Source organism: Eptesicus fuscus, chromosome 2, assembly GCF_027574615.1.
Source record: "Eptesicus fuscus isolate TK198812 chromosome 2, DD_ASM_mEF_20220401, whole genome shotgun sequence".
Classification (NCBI taxonomy): domain Eukaryota; kingdom Metazoa; phylum Chordata; class Mammalia; order Chiroptera; family Vespertilionidae; genus Eptesicus; species Eptesicus fuscus.
The window spans coordinates 72,819,630-72,837,474 of NC_072474.1; the positions used below are offsets into that span (position 1 = coordinate 72,819,630).

Below are 17,845 nucleotides of genomic sequence, written 5' to 3' on the forward strand. Positions count from 1 at the left end.
CTGAACCTGGTTTGCTTTTGAGTGCTCTGCAAGGATAATGTGGGGAAAACTAACCAACATGATGGCCAAACCAAGAAAAGCCAAGTGCCCTGGCGTTCCTACATCAATACTGAGCTGTGCAGCAGAGTGGAAAGGTGGATCTCATCCCAAAGGTGGATCTCATCCCAGCCAGTGCCACCTGACACAGAGCCAAAGCAAATGCCACCCAAAACCATGCTGCTTTTAATATCACAACGCTCCCATCCCCATCACTGTTTCAGGTTTCTCTCTGGACTCAATTTCATAGTAGTCAGGGACCTTTATAATTTTAGACAATATCTCCAATTTTCACATTCCTTGACTAACAAATGTGAACAAAACAATATGCAGAGTGAAAAGCCTTTAATTCATGATGAAGTCGCCACTAGTATCATGAGATGTGTGTCAGAAGACTGGCACTTACTCTATAACCATTATCATTCAAAGGAATGACTTCAAATAAGCAATTACAAAAGTGATGAAAACTTATTTTTTATTTACTACTCAACTCCTATTTCCAAGAGGTAAATCCTAATGTGTCTTGATTTTCCAATGTTTTCTACAGGGAATAGGAGAATTAAACATTCTGTTTTTTCAATCCTAAATTTTCTAAATTCAAAATTCTGAATTTTATTAATAAGAAAACCTAAGCAAAATGAAAATAGTTCTTTACTTCCAAAGACACACAAAAATCGGGCCAACTATATATCAAAGCAAAGGTAATGTTTCCGATTTTTTTTTCAGAATAAAATATATTAGCCAACATCCATTTTCAGCCTTTCAAACTAAATCAATGCTGAACCCCTCCCTGTATAGAACATCTGAAAATGCTTGACCAGTTACAGAAAATATCTTATACAAATCATGGCTACCAGACCGAAAGTAAAATAAACAACTATACACACACACACAAAAAAAAAAACAACAACAATGGCAACAAGAAAGAGTAAATCCACAGAATCAGCAAGCCCTAGAGTCCAAGCCTGCCCTGTGCGATCATGGGAGTCCTTGAGGTTTTAAGACTGGATTAGAATGACCTTCTGAACTCCATGAACAGGAGGTCAATCATAGGGATACAGGGAAATAAAACAAAGATACTGTAAACACAGCATACTAAATTGGTCAACTAAAAAATAAAACCTACAGAGAAAATCAATGGGAATACATGCCTCTCTTGGTCTTTCCAGGAGATGTAATTTCATTAAGAGGGGAAAAAAGTAATCCCCAAAGATATTCCCAACCATAAATCGACAACTGGGTTTGGTGCTAAGGAAATACAACATGAAACAACTTTTTTGGATTTAAATGAAATCTCCCTAAAGTATTATATTGAGGAAATGTGTCAATACAAGGTGATCCTAGGACTCTGCCAAGTCTTAAAGAACAGTGGCTATAATATAACTCCCAATCAAACCATCTTAGTTTGAATTGATATTTATTTTCCAATACTTCAAAGAAAGGAGAAGGCAATGATAACTATTTTTATAAGCATTTACCTTGAGTTTATGCTCCTTCCTGTTTACAATCACAGCTGTGATTTGCTGGTCCATGAAAATGAGAATGGTGACCAACAAAGCGGGGATAACAGCCGCAAGGGACACCCACCAGGGGTTTTTTCCAAATGGCGGAACAAACCAACCGCGGTTTGGACTTGTTGGCTTGAAGAAGAGAGAAAACAATCAATATGAATACATACCACTTGGTGAAAAATCAACAGGGGAGAGATACTTTTAATTTTGGAGAGCCAACACAAAAAAATGGAAAGAGTTTTATGGATAGATTGGACAAAGAAGATTATTCACCAAACGTTTCCTAAAGGAGCTTATTTTTAAGGCAGTAATTTAAATGAAGGAGACTAAGAATATAGGTCTGGTGGGGAAAAAAAAAACAATCTAAGATAAGGACTCAATATGGAAGAAAGGAATTTAAGTTTAAGGGCCGGCCATAAGAAAAAACCCAGATGTGATATTCAGTGAAGAGATAGGCAAGAAATTACAAAACTACCATGAACTTTGTCTATGGACTTGAGCAATTACACTGAAGTTGTTGCTAATACTGCCACATTATAATGATTTTAATAATATAATATATAAAAAGCTACAAATATCTTTTATGTTATACTCAAACTTATTTGAACACTCTGGTGTTTCTTATTTTATATATGGCAAATAACCCGGGATAACTGGTTAAATCCTCAGCAATACCACAGAAAATGAAAAAATACAGTTATTCTTCTAGTTCCCAATCTATTGTCTATCAGCAGATCATATATCTCTACTACAAAAAAAAAATCCTATCCTTTTTTTCTAACTTTAAACAATGTAAGTAAACTAAAATAAAATCCTACCTATGAATTATTTTCTCCGTATTTACTATCAAAAAGTCTCATTTCTCCTCTGAAGATATTTCTCTTTTTCCTCTTACTTGCTCATAACTCCATCACTGAATTTATCCACATTTTACTACCTTTACCAGGTTGTGAGCTTGTAAGGAAAGGAACTTTGTCTTGCTTGCATTACAGATATCCAGTATAGAGCCTGACTCAAAGCACACATCCAGTATAAGTTGGCTTAAATAAACTAATGATTAAATGCATGAGAACTTTTCTTTGCTAATGAATATGTGATGGAAGAGATAATGCAAAAATATTCTGTTTGCTATAACATAGATATCCCTTCCTCACTGAGTACTTATTAAGTTAAAACTATAGTGAATTTAGTTTTTCTTAGCAAGTATATGGTCACCATGATGGAAAGAGAGGTTAGGAGTGTTCTAGAAAACAGGTAAAAAACTTATAATGGAAACGTAGGTATGAAATATTAAGAATGACTGAAATGTAAATTTTAGCTATTGGGCCTGCAAATGCCAACAATATAAAAATGAATGATTCCTTTATCTTCTTTGTAATAATTAAAATGCATATTATACATAAATATGTGTTTACATGGCAGGTAGTTTGGTAGCAGAAAAAGAGCACTGAAGTAGTAATGGAATTGTGGATATTTTACTTGATTTTTTGAGCTTAAAAATCAACTTCATAAAATAAGGATGACAATAGTTACATTGCATCCTAGAATTATTATATGGGTCTAAGTGATGAGTTGTATGAAAATACTCTGAATATTTTAAAATACTCTAAAAGTATAAAGCAGAGTTTGTAATGTTATCATAAGGTATTTTTCATAAAAATCAATATAATCTTAACTTTGCATATGATCTTTCAGGCACTTAATTTTAATAAAGAAATAGACAAATGTATACATGTGCCTATCAAGAGAACATTTTCAAAATATGTAAAGAAATGGATAATTGTACAAAACTAACTAAGGACAGATATGACAAACTAGAATAATAGGGGGAAGGAAAGAAAATCCAAGAGTTCCAGGAATGACCAAAAGATAGAAGTTCACCTACCTTGAACTCACTTGGCACAATAAGTTTTGGAGTATCCACACCTACCAGGGCATCTGTTACACAAAAGATGAGAATGGACAAGATGATGGCAAAATCACTGATCAGTTTTCTTGCCTGGGAAAATAAAAAAGAAATCAGGGCTGTTTAGTATTGGATCCACATATTTGCCTGTGTTTGAATTGAATGAAGAAGTCTGTATTTGCTAACAGTTTATAGGAACAGCCTCATCAACAAGTGAAAGGAGCTGTTACACTGCAGAGAGATTATATTTTAAATTGTTTTTGCATCATTCTGTTACCTGGTCAATAGTAATTTAATCCCACACCACAGATCAGTGTGAGTGCATGCAGGGGCAAGAAGTCAAAGGTAATATATCCCTGAAATAATGTATAAACACTTTTCCTGTTTGCAGCACAAAAGAGGCCTGGAAAAGGAAGAAATTCAGGGCATATTATAAAAATCTGCACAAAAACATAGATGAGTTCTAGTCCATTGAGTGAACTCAAGACCTCAGAGAAATGTAAAGTGATGGCAGATGGAAATTTGATGGCTTCACTAACTTTTTCCAAGAAAATACTTTTCACTCTAGATTAGTCCTTAAAATCTCCAATATGTGAAATATCTGTTCTCCACTATTAAGTGTGATTTCCATTAGTCAACACCTTTAAACTACTAAGTGCCTGGTCAGGACAAGGGCTGGGCTTTTGGATGTAGCATTAAACCCAAACCTTTCCCATGGAGTGGGTGCAGAATGGCCATTTCTAAGTCAGCAGGGGAGTGTAGGGTTATTTAGTTGCTTGGCTATTCCTCTGTGGTGTTTAGTGGCACAGACAACAGCCCAAGAGCATTACTAGAGCAAAGACACCCGAGTTTCCCTATAAGGCATTTACACATAGTAGTTCACAATGTGATCATTCAACAAGAACTTAGTACCTAATACTTTGTTTGGCACTAGAAATATCACAGTGAACCAAACAGACACAATCCATGCCTCATGAAGCTTATAGTCAAGTCATTCACAAGGAAGCCTGCCCCTAATTTTAGATAAAACCACGGTTGATTGAGCAGTTACCAAGTTGTCTCAGGGCGAGCAGTCAGTTTTCTGGTGCTGCCAGAGGAAGGGAGATCGCTGAGGGGCTGAGTGGCTGCACAGTTCTCCGGGGAGTGGGTCTTGTAAAAGAGTAGCAGGAAAGAGGGAGGCAGGAGAGTCAGTGTCAGAGGGATGCAGTGTCAGACGGGCCATTGTTGGCTTTGAAGATGGAGGAAAGGGGCCACAAGCCATCAGGTGTTCAATGGAACCGGAAGTGAAGCACGAAATTACTTGACGACGTGGGATGTATGCTGAAGGCTGAGGCAGGGCTCAATTTGTGACCATAACCAGGTGTCAGGAGCTTGTACTAACTAGCAGCAGGGCCACAGATGGCCGTTTTGGCCACAAGCTCCTTTCCCTCTTGGAGAGCTGGATGCTGCTAGGTTTAGCTTTCTTGAGAAGTACTCGCAGGGGAGCAGAAAGCCAGCTATGGGAACTTTGGGGGGCAAATTAATACCAATCACACACAGATGGCATGGATCAGTTTGGGCAGAAAATATGGTACAGCAGGGAGAAGCAGTTTGTATAGTCAGGTTACCTGGGATGAAACTCCAGCACCATTATTTCCTATCCTTTCTTAGCGTCAATTACTCCACCAGCAAAACGTAGACAAGATAATCCCTAAAGAGTTCATCAGTTTGTTCTAAGAATTAAATAGGATAAGCCATTGAAAGTGCTTAACATAACACCTGGAATATAATAACCTCTCCTAATATATGTTAACTATTGTGTTTTTTTTTCAAGTTCCACAGGCCTCTGTGGCTGCCAAAACCACTGGAATAACTAAATAATCCACTGTCAGTAAGTCTTTTAAAAAATCTTCAAATACAAGAAGAAATAAAAACCCAGTAATAACATGAAACTGCCACTCAGAGCTAATTTCTACAGAAAGAAGATGTTTTCTAGGGACTCAATACTGGAGAAAACTCCCATTTCTTTCTTTTGCTCTCTTTTTTAAATCAATCAACTTTATTTGTTAGCACAGTTTTCTATTTACAGAATAGAGAAGATAGTTGAGAGTGTTCCATATACCTCCTGTCACAATTCCCTCTATCATTAACATCATGCATTAGTGTGGTATGTTTGGAAATACTCATTTCTTAAGTTTTGTGCAAGTGTTGACACAGGCAGTTCAGGATGATCTGGCAAAAGTGGTCATGGGAAGCAGTTTCTGGAATATATTAAGATGTTACAACAACCTCCCTGGTCCAGTAGGTTATAAATCACTGGAATAACAGAAGTCATTGCAAAAGCAAAAAAAAAAAAAAAAAGTTAGTTTTTCTTTATCACCCTCCTAATCCTTACCCAGTAAATCAAACTTTTTGACAACTCAGATATACCAGAAGATGTTCAAAACGTTTTATTAAAAAGACAGTGGTCCTTTTTTTTTTTTAAAGGAGGCATTCTCAGTTTTCCATAAACTGAATACTAAACCCCTAAGCCTACCCTTTCAGCTGTTTTTTCCATCCTAATTAATGGCCACTTATTTTTTCCTAGTGCTTAGCCCAAAAATTCCACGTGACTCTTCTCTTCCTTTCACATCCTATACCTACCAGGCCAGCAAATTGCCTTTAAAATATATCCAGGATCCTGTTACTTCTCTCCACCTCTGTTGCTATGACCACCTTTGTCTAATCCACCACTTTATCTCATATCGTTTTGTGCACCTCACTCATCTTCCTGCTTCTACACCACCACCCCCTCTCCTTCAGTACACTGCCAAGGTATCACCCAACATAATCATGTTAAAATTTAGGTCAGATGATGTGTAGGCAGAATAATACCCCCTAAAAATACCCATGCACTAATTCTTGGAACCTATGAGTATGTACATTACATGACTAGGGAGAATTAAGGTTGCTAATCAGCTGACCTTGAGATTGGAAAAATGATCTGGTATTATGATGATGAGTCCAGTGAAATCACAAGGGTGCTCATAAGTGAAAGAGGGAGGCAGGCGAGTCCGTGTCAGAGGGATACAGGTGAGAAAGATTTGACAGGCCACTGCTGGCTTTGAAGATGGAGAAAAGGGGCCACAAGCCAAGAAATGTGGGCAGTCTCTAGAAGTCAGAGAAGGCAAGGAAATACATTTTCCATCAGAGCTTTCAGAAGGAACACAGCCCTGCCAGGACCTTGATGTTAGCCCATGTAGACCCATTTCAGACTCTGACCTCCAGATCTCAAGATAATAGGTTTGTGTTGTTTTAAGCCATCATTTTGTAGTAATTTGATATTGCCTCCATGGGAAACTAATAACTAATATAAATAAATAGTTTATCTATTTTAGTGTGGTTATTATTTCCCAAATTTATATATCGATATATAAACCTGAGATAGCCCCTTGGCAAAGGCATTCTGGTCAAGTGTGGTATTATTGAATTTTAAGTATAAAAGCAGCTAAAAGAACAAATGCTGATAACCTTCAGGAATACATTTCTTACAATTTATGGGGGGAAAAGATACTCAGTTTTGCTAAGTGTCCATTGATAAATGGTAATAATGTTGCTTAACCTCATTAAAAAGCACAGCCAGGGTGATGTGTTCTGTATAATATACTTCTATTTCCCTTTCCTTCCACTTAAATTATACTATTCAGTTCAGTTACAGCAGAATTCACTCCCGGAGAGTGTTTATTGTAAGACACTCATTTCTAAGATACTGGATCCAGTTTAAACTCATAGTCAAGGAAATTGATTTTTCCCAGGCCACTTTTTATTCAACTCTAAATGCTCTAATTAGAAGATGCAGGTAGGGGTGCTGTCTTAGCAGACTATTCAGGTCCTACCCTACACTAAAAAGTTAGTTTAATTTGAACGAGGCAAAACTGACAGCAGAACTAGAAAGCATCCTAAAACTGTCCAGCACGGAGTACATATAGCTTATCAGATACACTCCAGGACCTGCGTAACAGGAGCTCTGAGTCTGACTTTAAGGAAATAGAATTGCTTTCTTTGAGCCCCTCTTACATTTGCAAATACATTTAGAAAAGAAACATGTGAATTTCCTTCCATTTTAAAATTTATTTTACCTTTCATTTTCATCAAACTTCATCTCTTTCAAACACTACAAAACAGCACCCTTTTATGTGTCACTATATCTCTATCCATATATGTACACACACACACACACACATACATATGTGTGTGTGTATATATATATATGTATATATATATATATACACATATATATACATATATACATATATATATATACACATATATATATTTAAAAAAATTACAAATGTATAGTTCCTAATACTTCCTAATTCACTACTAGCTATTACTGGTAATGATTATAAGTGCAAAAGTTTTCATGAGAAAAGCTATTTGCACAGGATTTCATGCCCAATCCTGTGAATTCAGAGGCCTCAAACCTAACTGGGACAAATTCTTATAGGTGACTATCAAATCAAATGCTAAGTATCTCTAGGCTCAAGCTTCCATATCCTAGGAATATAAACTATTACAACCTAAGTGAAACACAAATTAAGATAACTCATTCCAGACATAAAAGAGCTAAAGGAGTTCATTACTACAAAAGCAGTATTACAAGAAATGTTAAAGGGACTTCTTTAAGAAGAAGAAAAAGTTTTAAAAATATGAATGATAACATGGCAGTAACTGCATACCTATGAATCATTACTTTAAATGTAAATGTATTAAATGCTCAAACAAAAGACACAGGGAGACTGAATGGTGAAGAAAACCAGCTCTCCGACATCCGCAAAGGGTCCCGAAGTGCGAAAGGGCACTCTGTAAAGTTGCTATTATACAGGGTGTGGAACACAAATGCAAGTGTGCAGTAAACCAGATTCGGCACCAACAGTGCCCCAGCAACATAACCCGTGTCCGAAGATAGAATTGCACAGCCCCGCAAGGAATCGGGCTCCCTCCTCCCTGGTTTCGGGGTGCGTCACCTGAGAACCACTGCTGCCAAGTCACTGCAGCTCGGCAGCTCCTGCATTGAGTGTCTGCCCCCTAGTGGTCAGTGTGGGTCATAGCGACCAGTCAGATGGACCAACACTTTAGCATATTAGCCTTTTATATATAGATCACCCTGGTTTTGAGCTTTTTACTTTTATTTTTTACCATCTTTTTCATTATAAAAAGAAAGAAAAAATACTTCTGACTCTGCATAATTAATTACAAAATATCTCAATTAATCCAGTAAGAAGCAACCAGCTAAAATAAACTACCAAAGCAAAGAAGAAATTAAGTGGATTGGAAGAGAAATTCAAATAGCCATAAGCTGTTCTCTTGTTCTTGGGAAAAACAACTTAACAAATCTATTATAAACATATTCATGAAGGAGGATACTTTATTAATTATTAAGAGAGTCATAATCATCGAGACGCCACAGTGAGAAGCTGGTTGATTTACAGGGGGAAAATGAATTTGTTTCCTCTGAAGCCACAGAGGACATTGAGTTTCCACTTTGCAAGGCCTGCAGCTGCTCCTGCATTAACTGGGGGAAAGGCTGTGAGCCTGCAGAGCAGTTCCCATGGATGGAGCTGTTAGAGCAGCAGGCACCCGTGGGTCCTCAATAAACATTAATTTGCGATGTCAATTCCTCTCATGATTCTGGTGCTTGGAAAATGCTAAAAACAACTGTGTAAAAAGCATTTATTCTAGATGAACAAAAAGTAAGCCAAACAAAAATATGTGCCTTTTGGCAATCATGAAAAGGCACACCATACCATGAAAATTCTGACATTTGAGCTCCTAGAAGCCAATGCTATAAAGCACTGTAAAAGAAATAAGCACTGACATCAGTATAGCAATCATAATACACTGTACTTTGAATTAATAATACCTACTATAATTAGAATTCAATAAAAGGAAAGTCTGATTTAGACTCCAGTATTTTAATGCCTTAAGTTCCAGAGTCAGAGAGATTTGGGGGAACAAACAAGGGAATTCATTTGGACAATTTATCTGGGTGGGGCTTAGAAGTTGCCAACGGAAATCTACCAGGAAAAAAAATAAAGTTTTCCAAGCATGGACAGAGGGGAGTAGGCCTGATGAAGTGGTTCAGCAGGGATGCTAAAGAGATCTCAGCAATCACAGGCCTCTTCTGCCATCCTGCCTTAAAACTGAGCAGTAGAACAAGGAACCAAATGAGTGTGTGCCAGAAGCAAATGATCAAATCCCATGGGAAATACGATGGCCCGGTCTGGTCACTTTATTCTACACTGAAACTGAAAATCTGGAGTTGAACCAAAAGAGTATAAACAGAGGAACAGGAGTCTGCAAACACATCACATGAAAAATGACTGTAGTCCTCAAGAAGTTGTGGGAAGAAACGGTCTTCAAAGATGCGAACTGTGTCCTAGGAAAGAAAGACTAAATATGTTCTGTGCAGCTTCAGAGGGAGGAGCAGACCCCGAAGACAGAGGCTGTAGAAAGGCAGGTCTATATTTCTGTCAAGAATGCCTTCGGAGACCTGATGTCCCTGTTCCAAAAAGATTCAGGCAGCCCACCGGTGAAAACTCGTTAGGAATTAGGCAGCAACGTTGGATTAGGTGGTAGTCAAAGTCCTAACACTAAAATTCAATGGTTAGGCCTAATTATAAAAATTTCTTGACCCTCTAATAGGGTCTTATATAATCCCAAAATCATCATAACAAAGGGTTCTTGGGCTATAAAAGATGGTTTTATAATTTGTATTAAGGTACAAATATAAAAATTAAAAAAAAACAATTAGTAAGTCATGGGTATAAATTAGACAATCTGGAATGGAATAGGAGGCCATTTTGTGTTAAGGTATGGATTTCAATGCTGGTGACTTTTCTGTGATGGACAAGTAAGCTGAAAGTGCTTAGAACCAACAAGCTACCCCAGGGTCAAATTACTTCTATCCACACACTGCCTTTATGCTGCCATTGAAGCTCTCACAAAGTGATATGGCCAATCAGTGCTCCCAACCTTATTTTTCTTAGGGGTCAACTTAAGTTGACTACTTTTTTGGGGGGTCAAATGTCCATAAGAACTGAAGTAGTTGTAATCTTTGTCAAATGTTTACTGGATTACGCTGTATTTACACCTAAATATCCCTTTGTCACTGTTAAGAAAATAAAATATAGAAAAGATTTTTGAATTAAAATCAAGTGTCCTTGACTTTAAAAATTACATTTCTTGGTACAAAATAACACAAGAATTTGAAAATCTGTTTCTCCTTCACTGACAGCAAAGTTATTTTCTGAATGAGTTTCAATAACCTGCCAAATGTCACCCAGTATTAGTAACACTAGACATTAATATATGCCCATTATCTCTTACTTAGTTCTTGATATATCACTTATTTTTGTTTGACAGCTTTTACCATTCATCCGGAAGTTTCTGAGATAAAAAGGAAATAGAATAGAGGTGTCACCTGATTTTTATAAAGAGTTGTTTATAAACTAAACACATCAAACTTTAATAGAATTGTCACAGGCCAAAATGTCAAACAAAAAACATGTTTCCAAAAATATAAGCCAATTGTGGAATTCTAGTCTTTCCTCTGTGGTATATGGATAAAAACCAAATGCATCACCTAACTAAAATGCTCACTATGTTTTCACTGACATTTCTGAAGCCATATACTTTTATCTCATCCATAAAACCAGTCCTCAAAGACCACCATTAGCTTACTTAAGTCAAAGAAGTCACCAAAGTGTGATCCCACAGGAGGTCATAATCACGAATGTGGCAAGAGGATCAAAATGGGTCATTATCATTTCAAAATCCAAAAATCTAACTTATTCAACAAATATAAAGTTCCAACTATGTGTTAGGTCCATGGATTAACTTGTCTTTGTATCCTAGTATTGTGTCAAGCACAAAGTTACAATATTTTTTTTCCACTTTGAAAGTATTATACGATATTATATGATACAGAATACTGTTTTGTTTTCTAAATACAGACATCAAAGAACTTTCTGCTTAAATTTCATCTAAATAAAGCATAAGAGGTTTCATAAATTTCACCTGGAATCTACTGATTTTATTTACTTAAATGACTATTACAACTAGAATGCATTATTTACAAAGAATCTCACCATTACATTAATTCATGTGAGGGTTCAAATTGTTACTTATTCTAAGAGGAAAAAGAGAAAATTAAACAGTTCCTTAAGAAAGGCATTTTCATGTCAATTACATACATTAGCTGGCCACACTGAATTTGACATATTAAAGTACCAATAATTTTGCCTAATTCTGAGGGCTCTATAGTTTATAAATTCTACTCATCACAGTTCTACTCTGTCTTTAAGCTTCTGCTTTCATTTTGCCAGCAGATGTGCTGTGATGGCATTTTTGTTCCATGCTTATGGTCACTTGCTTGAATGGGATTCTGGAAGAATATTTTATGTTTAATGCCCTGAGCCATCTGCCACAGAAGATCACACATTATGCTGTGATGTTTTGATACTAAAAGACTTTGACTAAAGAGATGAGGCTGATGTAACAGACCAGTTACTGTGTGAGACAGCAGACTGATGCATCCCTCCAACAAGAACAGAGGCACGATGGAATACTGAAATTCCACCCACATCTACTGAGCATTCGGATTCTCTGGAAATGACTGATATACAAATTGAATCCTTGGGAGCCATACTAGCAAAGGAGAATTCTTTCATCTTAAGTGTTCATACTGATGGGTAACTGACTCTAGTCTAGGCAAAAGTAATGAGGAACTGAACTGGGGAAACAGAAGTATAAATATAAAGGGAAGAGATTATAGCGGGATAATTTAGGGGACTGTAATGAGGTTAATTTGACTTAAAAAAAAAAAAAACTTGGAGAGGCAAATGCAATGGATACCACCTTTTGTCAAAACAGATCTATGTTCTATGCCTTTCCACCATGCTCTCTGCATTGGGAGGCTGACCTATGTGGTCTACAATGAGCTCCTTTGCTCTACGGATTCCAGATGGGTTTAGTGCATGGCAACCTGGACAGGCCATCAGAGGGAAGAGAGAGATCAGAGTACTGATTCCCTTCACTGTATCCCAGTGAGACTGCCTCACACTGGCTACATCTCTCTATCCAAAGTCACAGTGCCTCTCAAGACAGCTCTCTCTACCCTTCCCTCTTCTTCCAGGTTCCAGCAGCCACTTCCTTTCCACATCCTTTAGGCTGGGGATAGTAACAACCCCACTGCTATAAGCACTGGACACTACACTCTCCCTATGGTTTCCCTAAACCTAACCTCACCTAAGTCCACAGTTTGCTAGGAAAAGGTACATGTTAGTCAATGGCAGTGCTGGAACTAGACTCTATAGCTTCTGTGTTCCTACATCTGTGCTCTTTTCATAGAATGCAGCATGTATCTACTTGACTGGTTTCCATGAGTCAAGTATTGAGCATCTAATCTGCATCCAACATTTTGCTGATTGATATGTCTGAAATAAAAGAGAAGTACAACCATTCTCCAGCAATTTACAGTCAGTCTTAATTGATTAGTAATTCATACAAATGTTTTGAAATGAGTACGAAAGAGACATGACTGCGAAAGTTACAGGAAAATGGGGTGTTTCGTAAGACCAGGGTACTGCCCTTTAGTATTAACATTTGGAGATTTCAGAGGTTTCTTGTTGGTGTGAGTGAGAAAATAGTAATAGGCTTAATTATTGTCCCAACAATTAAGGACTATCTAATTTATCATGTTTAAGCATATAAGTTTTAATTGTAGAATATAATATGTAAGTGTAAGAATCTATAAACCTATCTGCTCCTACCCTATTTAGACCACCCTTCTAAATGACAGCTTAAATCAGGGGTGGGAACCTTTTTTCTGCCAACGGCTATTTAGATATTTATAACATCATTCGCAGGCCATACAAAATTATCAACTTAAAAATTAGCCTGCTATATTTGATCAAACATTTAATTAACTCACCCCTAATGCTTTGGCATGCCAGACCAAAGGATTTCATGGGCCTTATAAGACTTGAGAGCTGGATGTTCCCCACCCCTGGCTTAACTAAAAACATATTTTAGCAAATGAACAAGAAAATTTTTTTACTTATTATTCATGTATGCATGTGTGAATTTATGTATGTATTGTTACCATTTAGCTGTACATGTGAAGTAAGAAGAGGAAAGTCTGAAAGCCCACACACTTGAACATTGCTTCTTAGAAATAACATATGTGTTCTCCTCCTGTTTACTGTATGATTTGGTATATACAATTCTCAACTATGCTGAGAACCTTCTTAACAGGAATGGTAACTACAAATGCATCATTATTCTATTTTCACATATTCATGACTTTTTCAAGAGCATTTATCAATGGCTGAGAAATTACCTGCTTGGATTCTCCTAAGGGCAAAATTTCTTTAAATCTGAAGAGCTATTTTCAATTTGGAAATTATTGCTGGGAGAAAAAAAGGTAATGTCTATAAAGACAGTTAAAATTATCTCTATTCATCTTAAGGTTGAAATTAGTTTATTCTGTTAATTATGATTGCTTCACAAATTTTTCACTTTTCCACCCACTAGGTCTAAATATCAGACTTTGGAAAGTGGACGATGATTCCCAAGATGCCCAGTGAATTAATAATTAAGAAAGAAAAAAGCCTCAATAGAGAAGAAATCATCCTAAAAGACCTTTCGTCAGGAATCTGTTCTACAGGAAACTTTCACCCTTGAAGAGGTAGGTCAAGTAAGCATATTTCCCAGGGTGTGAAGGTGTTACAAGCTGAACCATCTCAGGGACAGGCAGGTAATCTGAATGTGTGAAGTAGCCAAGTCTTAGACAATACAGAGTTGTGAGGACAATAACTACCTGCGAAGTACAGACCCCTAAGGCCTGAAGTGTGTGTATGTGTGTGTACAAATAAAGGATGGCTAGGGGCTGAATTCTGCCTGTGGACCACCAGTTTGTGGTGTCGATTTTAGGGGGACTAAGTTGAATTCTTCTTTCTACATTTCAACTTTGTGGAAATTTTTCATTTCTTGGGTCAACTACTTCAAAACATTTCATTTACTGCAGTGGTCTGAATGTGTGTCCCCCCAAAGTCCATATATTGAAATCCTAACCCCCCAAAGAAGATGGTATGAGGAGGTGGAGCCTTGGATTGTGCTTAGGTCATCAGGGTGAAGGCTTTATGAATGAGATTAGTATTTTTATAAAAGAGACACTAAATTGATTCCTAGCCCTTTGACCACATGAGGACACAGCAAAAAAGCGATGGCTATTAACCAGAAACGGCCCTCACCCAACCATGATGGCTTCTAATCTTGGATTTCCCAGCCTCCAGAACTGTGAGAAATAAATGTCTGTTGTTTATAAGCCTCCCATTCTACAACATTCTGTTACAGTACTTCAAATAGACTAAGACAATAACCAACCTACCCCTTTATTTTCAGTTTTATAAGAAGAATCAAAGAGTCAAAGTATTAATTTTAAGTTTCATTTCCTAGGCATTGAAAAAAGCAACTTCCTCAAATGCATCTCCTGTCTTTTAAATTCTTCCATTCCTTGTATACAAAACACCAGAGGAAAGATTTCATGAAATTCCAGTATAGAGCAGTTCACTGATAAAAGTCAGGTATTATCAAGATTACCTAAGAATCTGACATCCTAAACACTGAGAACTGAACTGTGAAACAAAGGATTATCTTAGTTTTATTCTTCCAGTAAAAAACAAACAAACAAACAAAAACAACAAAAAAAATACACACCACACACACAAAATGCCATTAACTAAATGTTGATCTTATCTTGTACTGTCTCAAAGAATCACAGTTGTGACTTTACGTTCACCCAAGCATATTAATGGGAGACAGGATGTCTGCACAACCCAACTCAATCATCTGTTTTTCCATACCACGACATTCATTATTATGGGATGGAAAGTTTGGCTAAGGTAACACTCATATCTTATGCCAATACTTGTGTAACAACACAGTTTAACTTTCCTTCCACAGCTCATAATTTAACTATTAAAATATTCAAATGGACATCTGATGAGCAAGAAATTCTACATCAAAATTCCTGATTAATATGAAATGAGTTTTTGCTTACATACTCAAACACTATGGATTTAAACGGTATTTTCTTAACTTGTGAATTTTTACATAGACTATGCTCCACTTTTTCATTTTAGTACAGTCAGAATTATGACAGTCAGAATTTATGACAGAATTATGTGAACAAACTCTGTGGAAGGTTTTCCAAAGCTGGACTATAATTATTTTAAAAATACATATGCCTATGGAAAAAGACTGGAAAGCAATTTTTTAAATACACAAAATTACATTGGAAAGGTTGAATTACAGGTGCCCTTTTCCTTACATAAAATTGAATCATTGTTGATACAATGTAAATTCAATGAAAATTATTTAAAGCTCAAGTACTTACCATGGTTGGAAAATAACGACTGGTTTTGAATTTTTTCAGAGCCATGGAAGTGGTGTAGGTGCCCAGAAAGAGGATGAAAGACATGAGTGTGACATCAGGAACAAAATCGCAGTTGCTCCCCACAAGCTGGCCTCCATATTTCAAACACTCCTTCTTCGACAAAAGTGCCCAGTCAAAGGTAGCATTGTAATACTGAAGAAGAAAAACGTGAACATTTTTCTAGAGCACACTGACACATCAAAAGCTTTTCTACTTGATGGGCCCATAGGGATTATGCTAAAAGTCTCTGTAAAACAGTCTGGAGGCCACTGTTGCAGGGTGAAACTGGGTGAGATGTTAATGGGATAACAAGTACAGGCGCCCAGGAGGCTGGGAGTTATTGAAAATACAATGAGAATGTCACAGTCTGTTACCTACTTTGAGCTACAGCCTGACAGTCACCTATTTGTTCAAACCAAGTCCTTCTTTCCCATCAGTCTTCCTGAGAGTACACTGAGGCACAATATCCTGTCACAAAACGTGAGAGTCTGAAACACGGTTGTTCAAAAGTACTTACTTTTGTAGTGAGCAGCTCCTTATGCTTCAAGCTTTTAATGCACTAAAGGTTATGTTGTTAACTACTCATGTACCCAACATTTTCACAAATGAGCTATTTGTTTTCTAAATAAATAGAGTTGGAAAATTAAGGAATACAACTATAACATGTTGATGGACCCTGCTTTTTCAATGTACATCCTAATAAAATATAGCTGTTTTCTTGTTGACTCCAGGTCTGCATCGTGAGTGTCCCTTATTGGAATGTGTGGTAATGGGCTGTGGTGTTGTGTATGGGATATCCATCCATCCCTACATCTCATGGCCTCAAGCTCAAAGGTCAATTTTCAGATTTCCTTCTCATAAGTGGCTGTCATGTTGTCAGTGTTGTGCTCCTCAAGAACAGCTCACTCCTGTTCCTGTTTTCTGTTTCTACTATGCAGGAGAATCCTTTTGCTAAGGTAATGAATAGGCCAGTGCACCCATCCCCAGCTGCTCTGAGTTTTAGCTGCGACCAGCTCACAGCTCCCCGCTTCCCTAGAGAATTGCCTTCAGCCGAAGAGCTACCTCACCTGGAAGGTTACTGAAGCCAATTACTGACCACACTAATGGGGTGCGACTGACTGAATATTTGGGCTCCCCTAAAACTCAATGTTGAAACCCAATTCCCTAAGGTGGAGCCTCCATGAATGGGATTAGTGTCCTTATAAACGGGACCCCAGAGAGCTCCCTTGCCCTTTCTGCCATATGAGGACACAGTGAGGAGAAGGCTGTCTATAAGTTAGAAAGCAAATCCGAACCAGATACTGCCGACGCCATGATATTGGACTTCCTCTTGGGTACAGGGCTAGTGGGTATATTATGTGTAAACAGAAGAGCTATTTGAGGATACCTTGCAAATAAGTGTGGAAAGGTAAATTTCTCCTGTCCTTTGGAAGCAGGAGTTCTACCTCAAACCAAATGCATCCTCAATGCCATTTACTGCTCAGTGAATTCTCTTGATATGTTGATAGGAGTGATCTAGTCAAAAAAGATCATACATATAAAAGAAGACTTTTTGGACAGGAAGAGTGCTATATTTTTATGGAACTCAACATGTAAAGTGCTCACACTTTTCTTTTAGAACAACAACAAAAATAAACTCTAAATCATCCCCTGAGATATTTTTTTCCGTATTAGCTTCAACTTAAAAACATCTGCATTGCATAATTACTCCTTTATCAAATTCTGCTTCTGAGAGTTGATTAATCATGTCTCATTTTGTTTTTTCAAATTTCTGCAAATGGATGTTTTCAGCAGAATACATTTAAAGTTTAGGGGTCATAATAGGTAACAGATTTCTTTGTTTTAAAATCAGCAAATATTTACTATAATTTCAGTTTGGGTCTTTTATATCGGCAGAATGACTTTTTTTTTCAATTTTTATTGATTTTGACTTTA

General features: G+C 37.1%; 1 protein-coding gene across 2 annotated transcripts in view; it reads right to left on the reverse strand.

Moving 5' to 3' along the window:
* Window positions 1-17,845, reverse strand: part of SLC4A4 (solute carrier family 4 member 4) — a 282,976-nt gene that overhangs the window by 25,213 nt on the left and 239,918 nt on the right. For both annotated transcript variants that reach the window (XM_008157468.3, XM_054728471.1), the window contains 3 exons: window positions 15,872-16,063; window positions 3,433-3,546; window positions 1,515-1,676 (listed from right to left, as the gene is read on the reverse strand). In XM_008157468.3, the coding sequence (XP_008155690.3) occupies window positions 1,515-1,676; window positions 3,433-3,546; window positions 15,872-16,063 (468 nt within the window). The remainder of the gene's footprint in view (window positions 1-1,514; window positions 1,677-3,432; window positions 3,547-15,871; window positions 16,064-17,845) is intronic.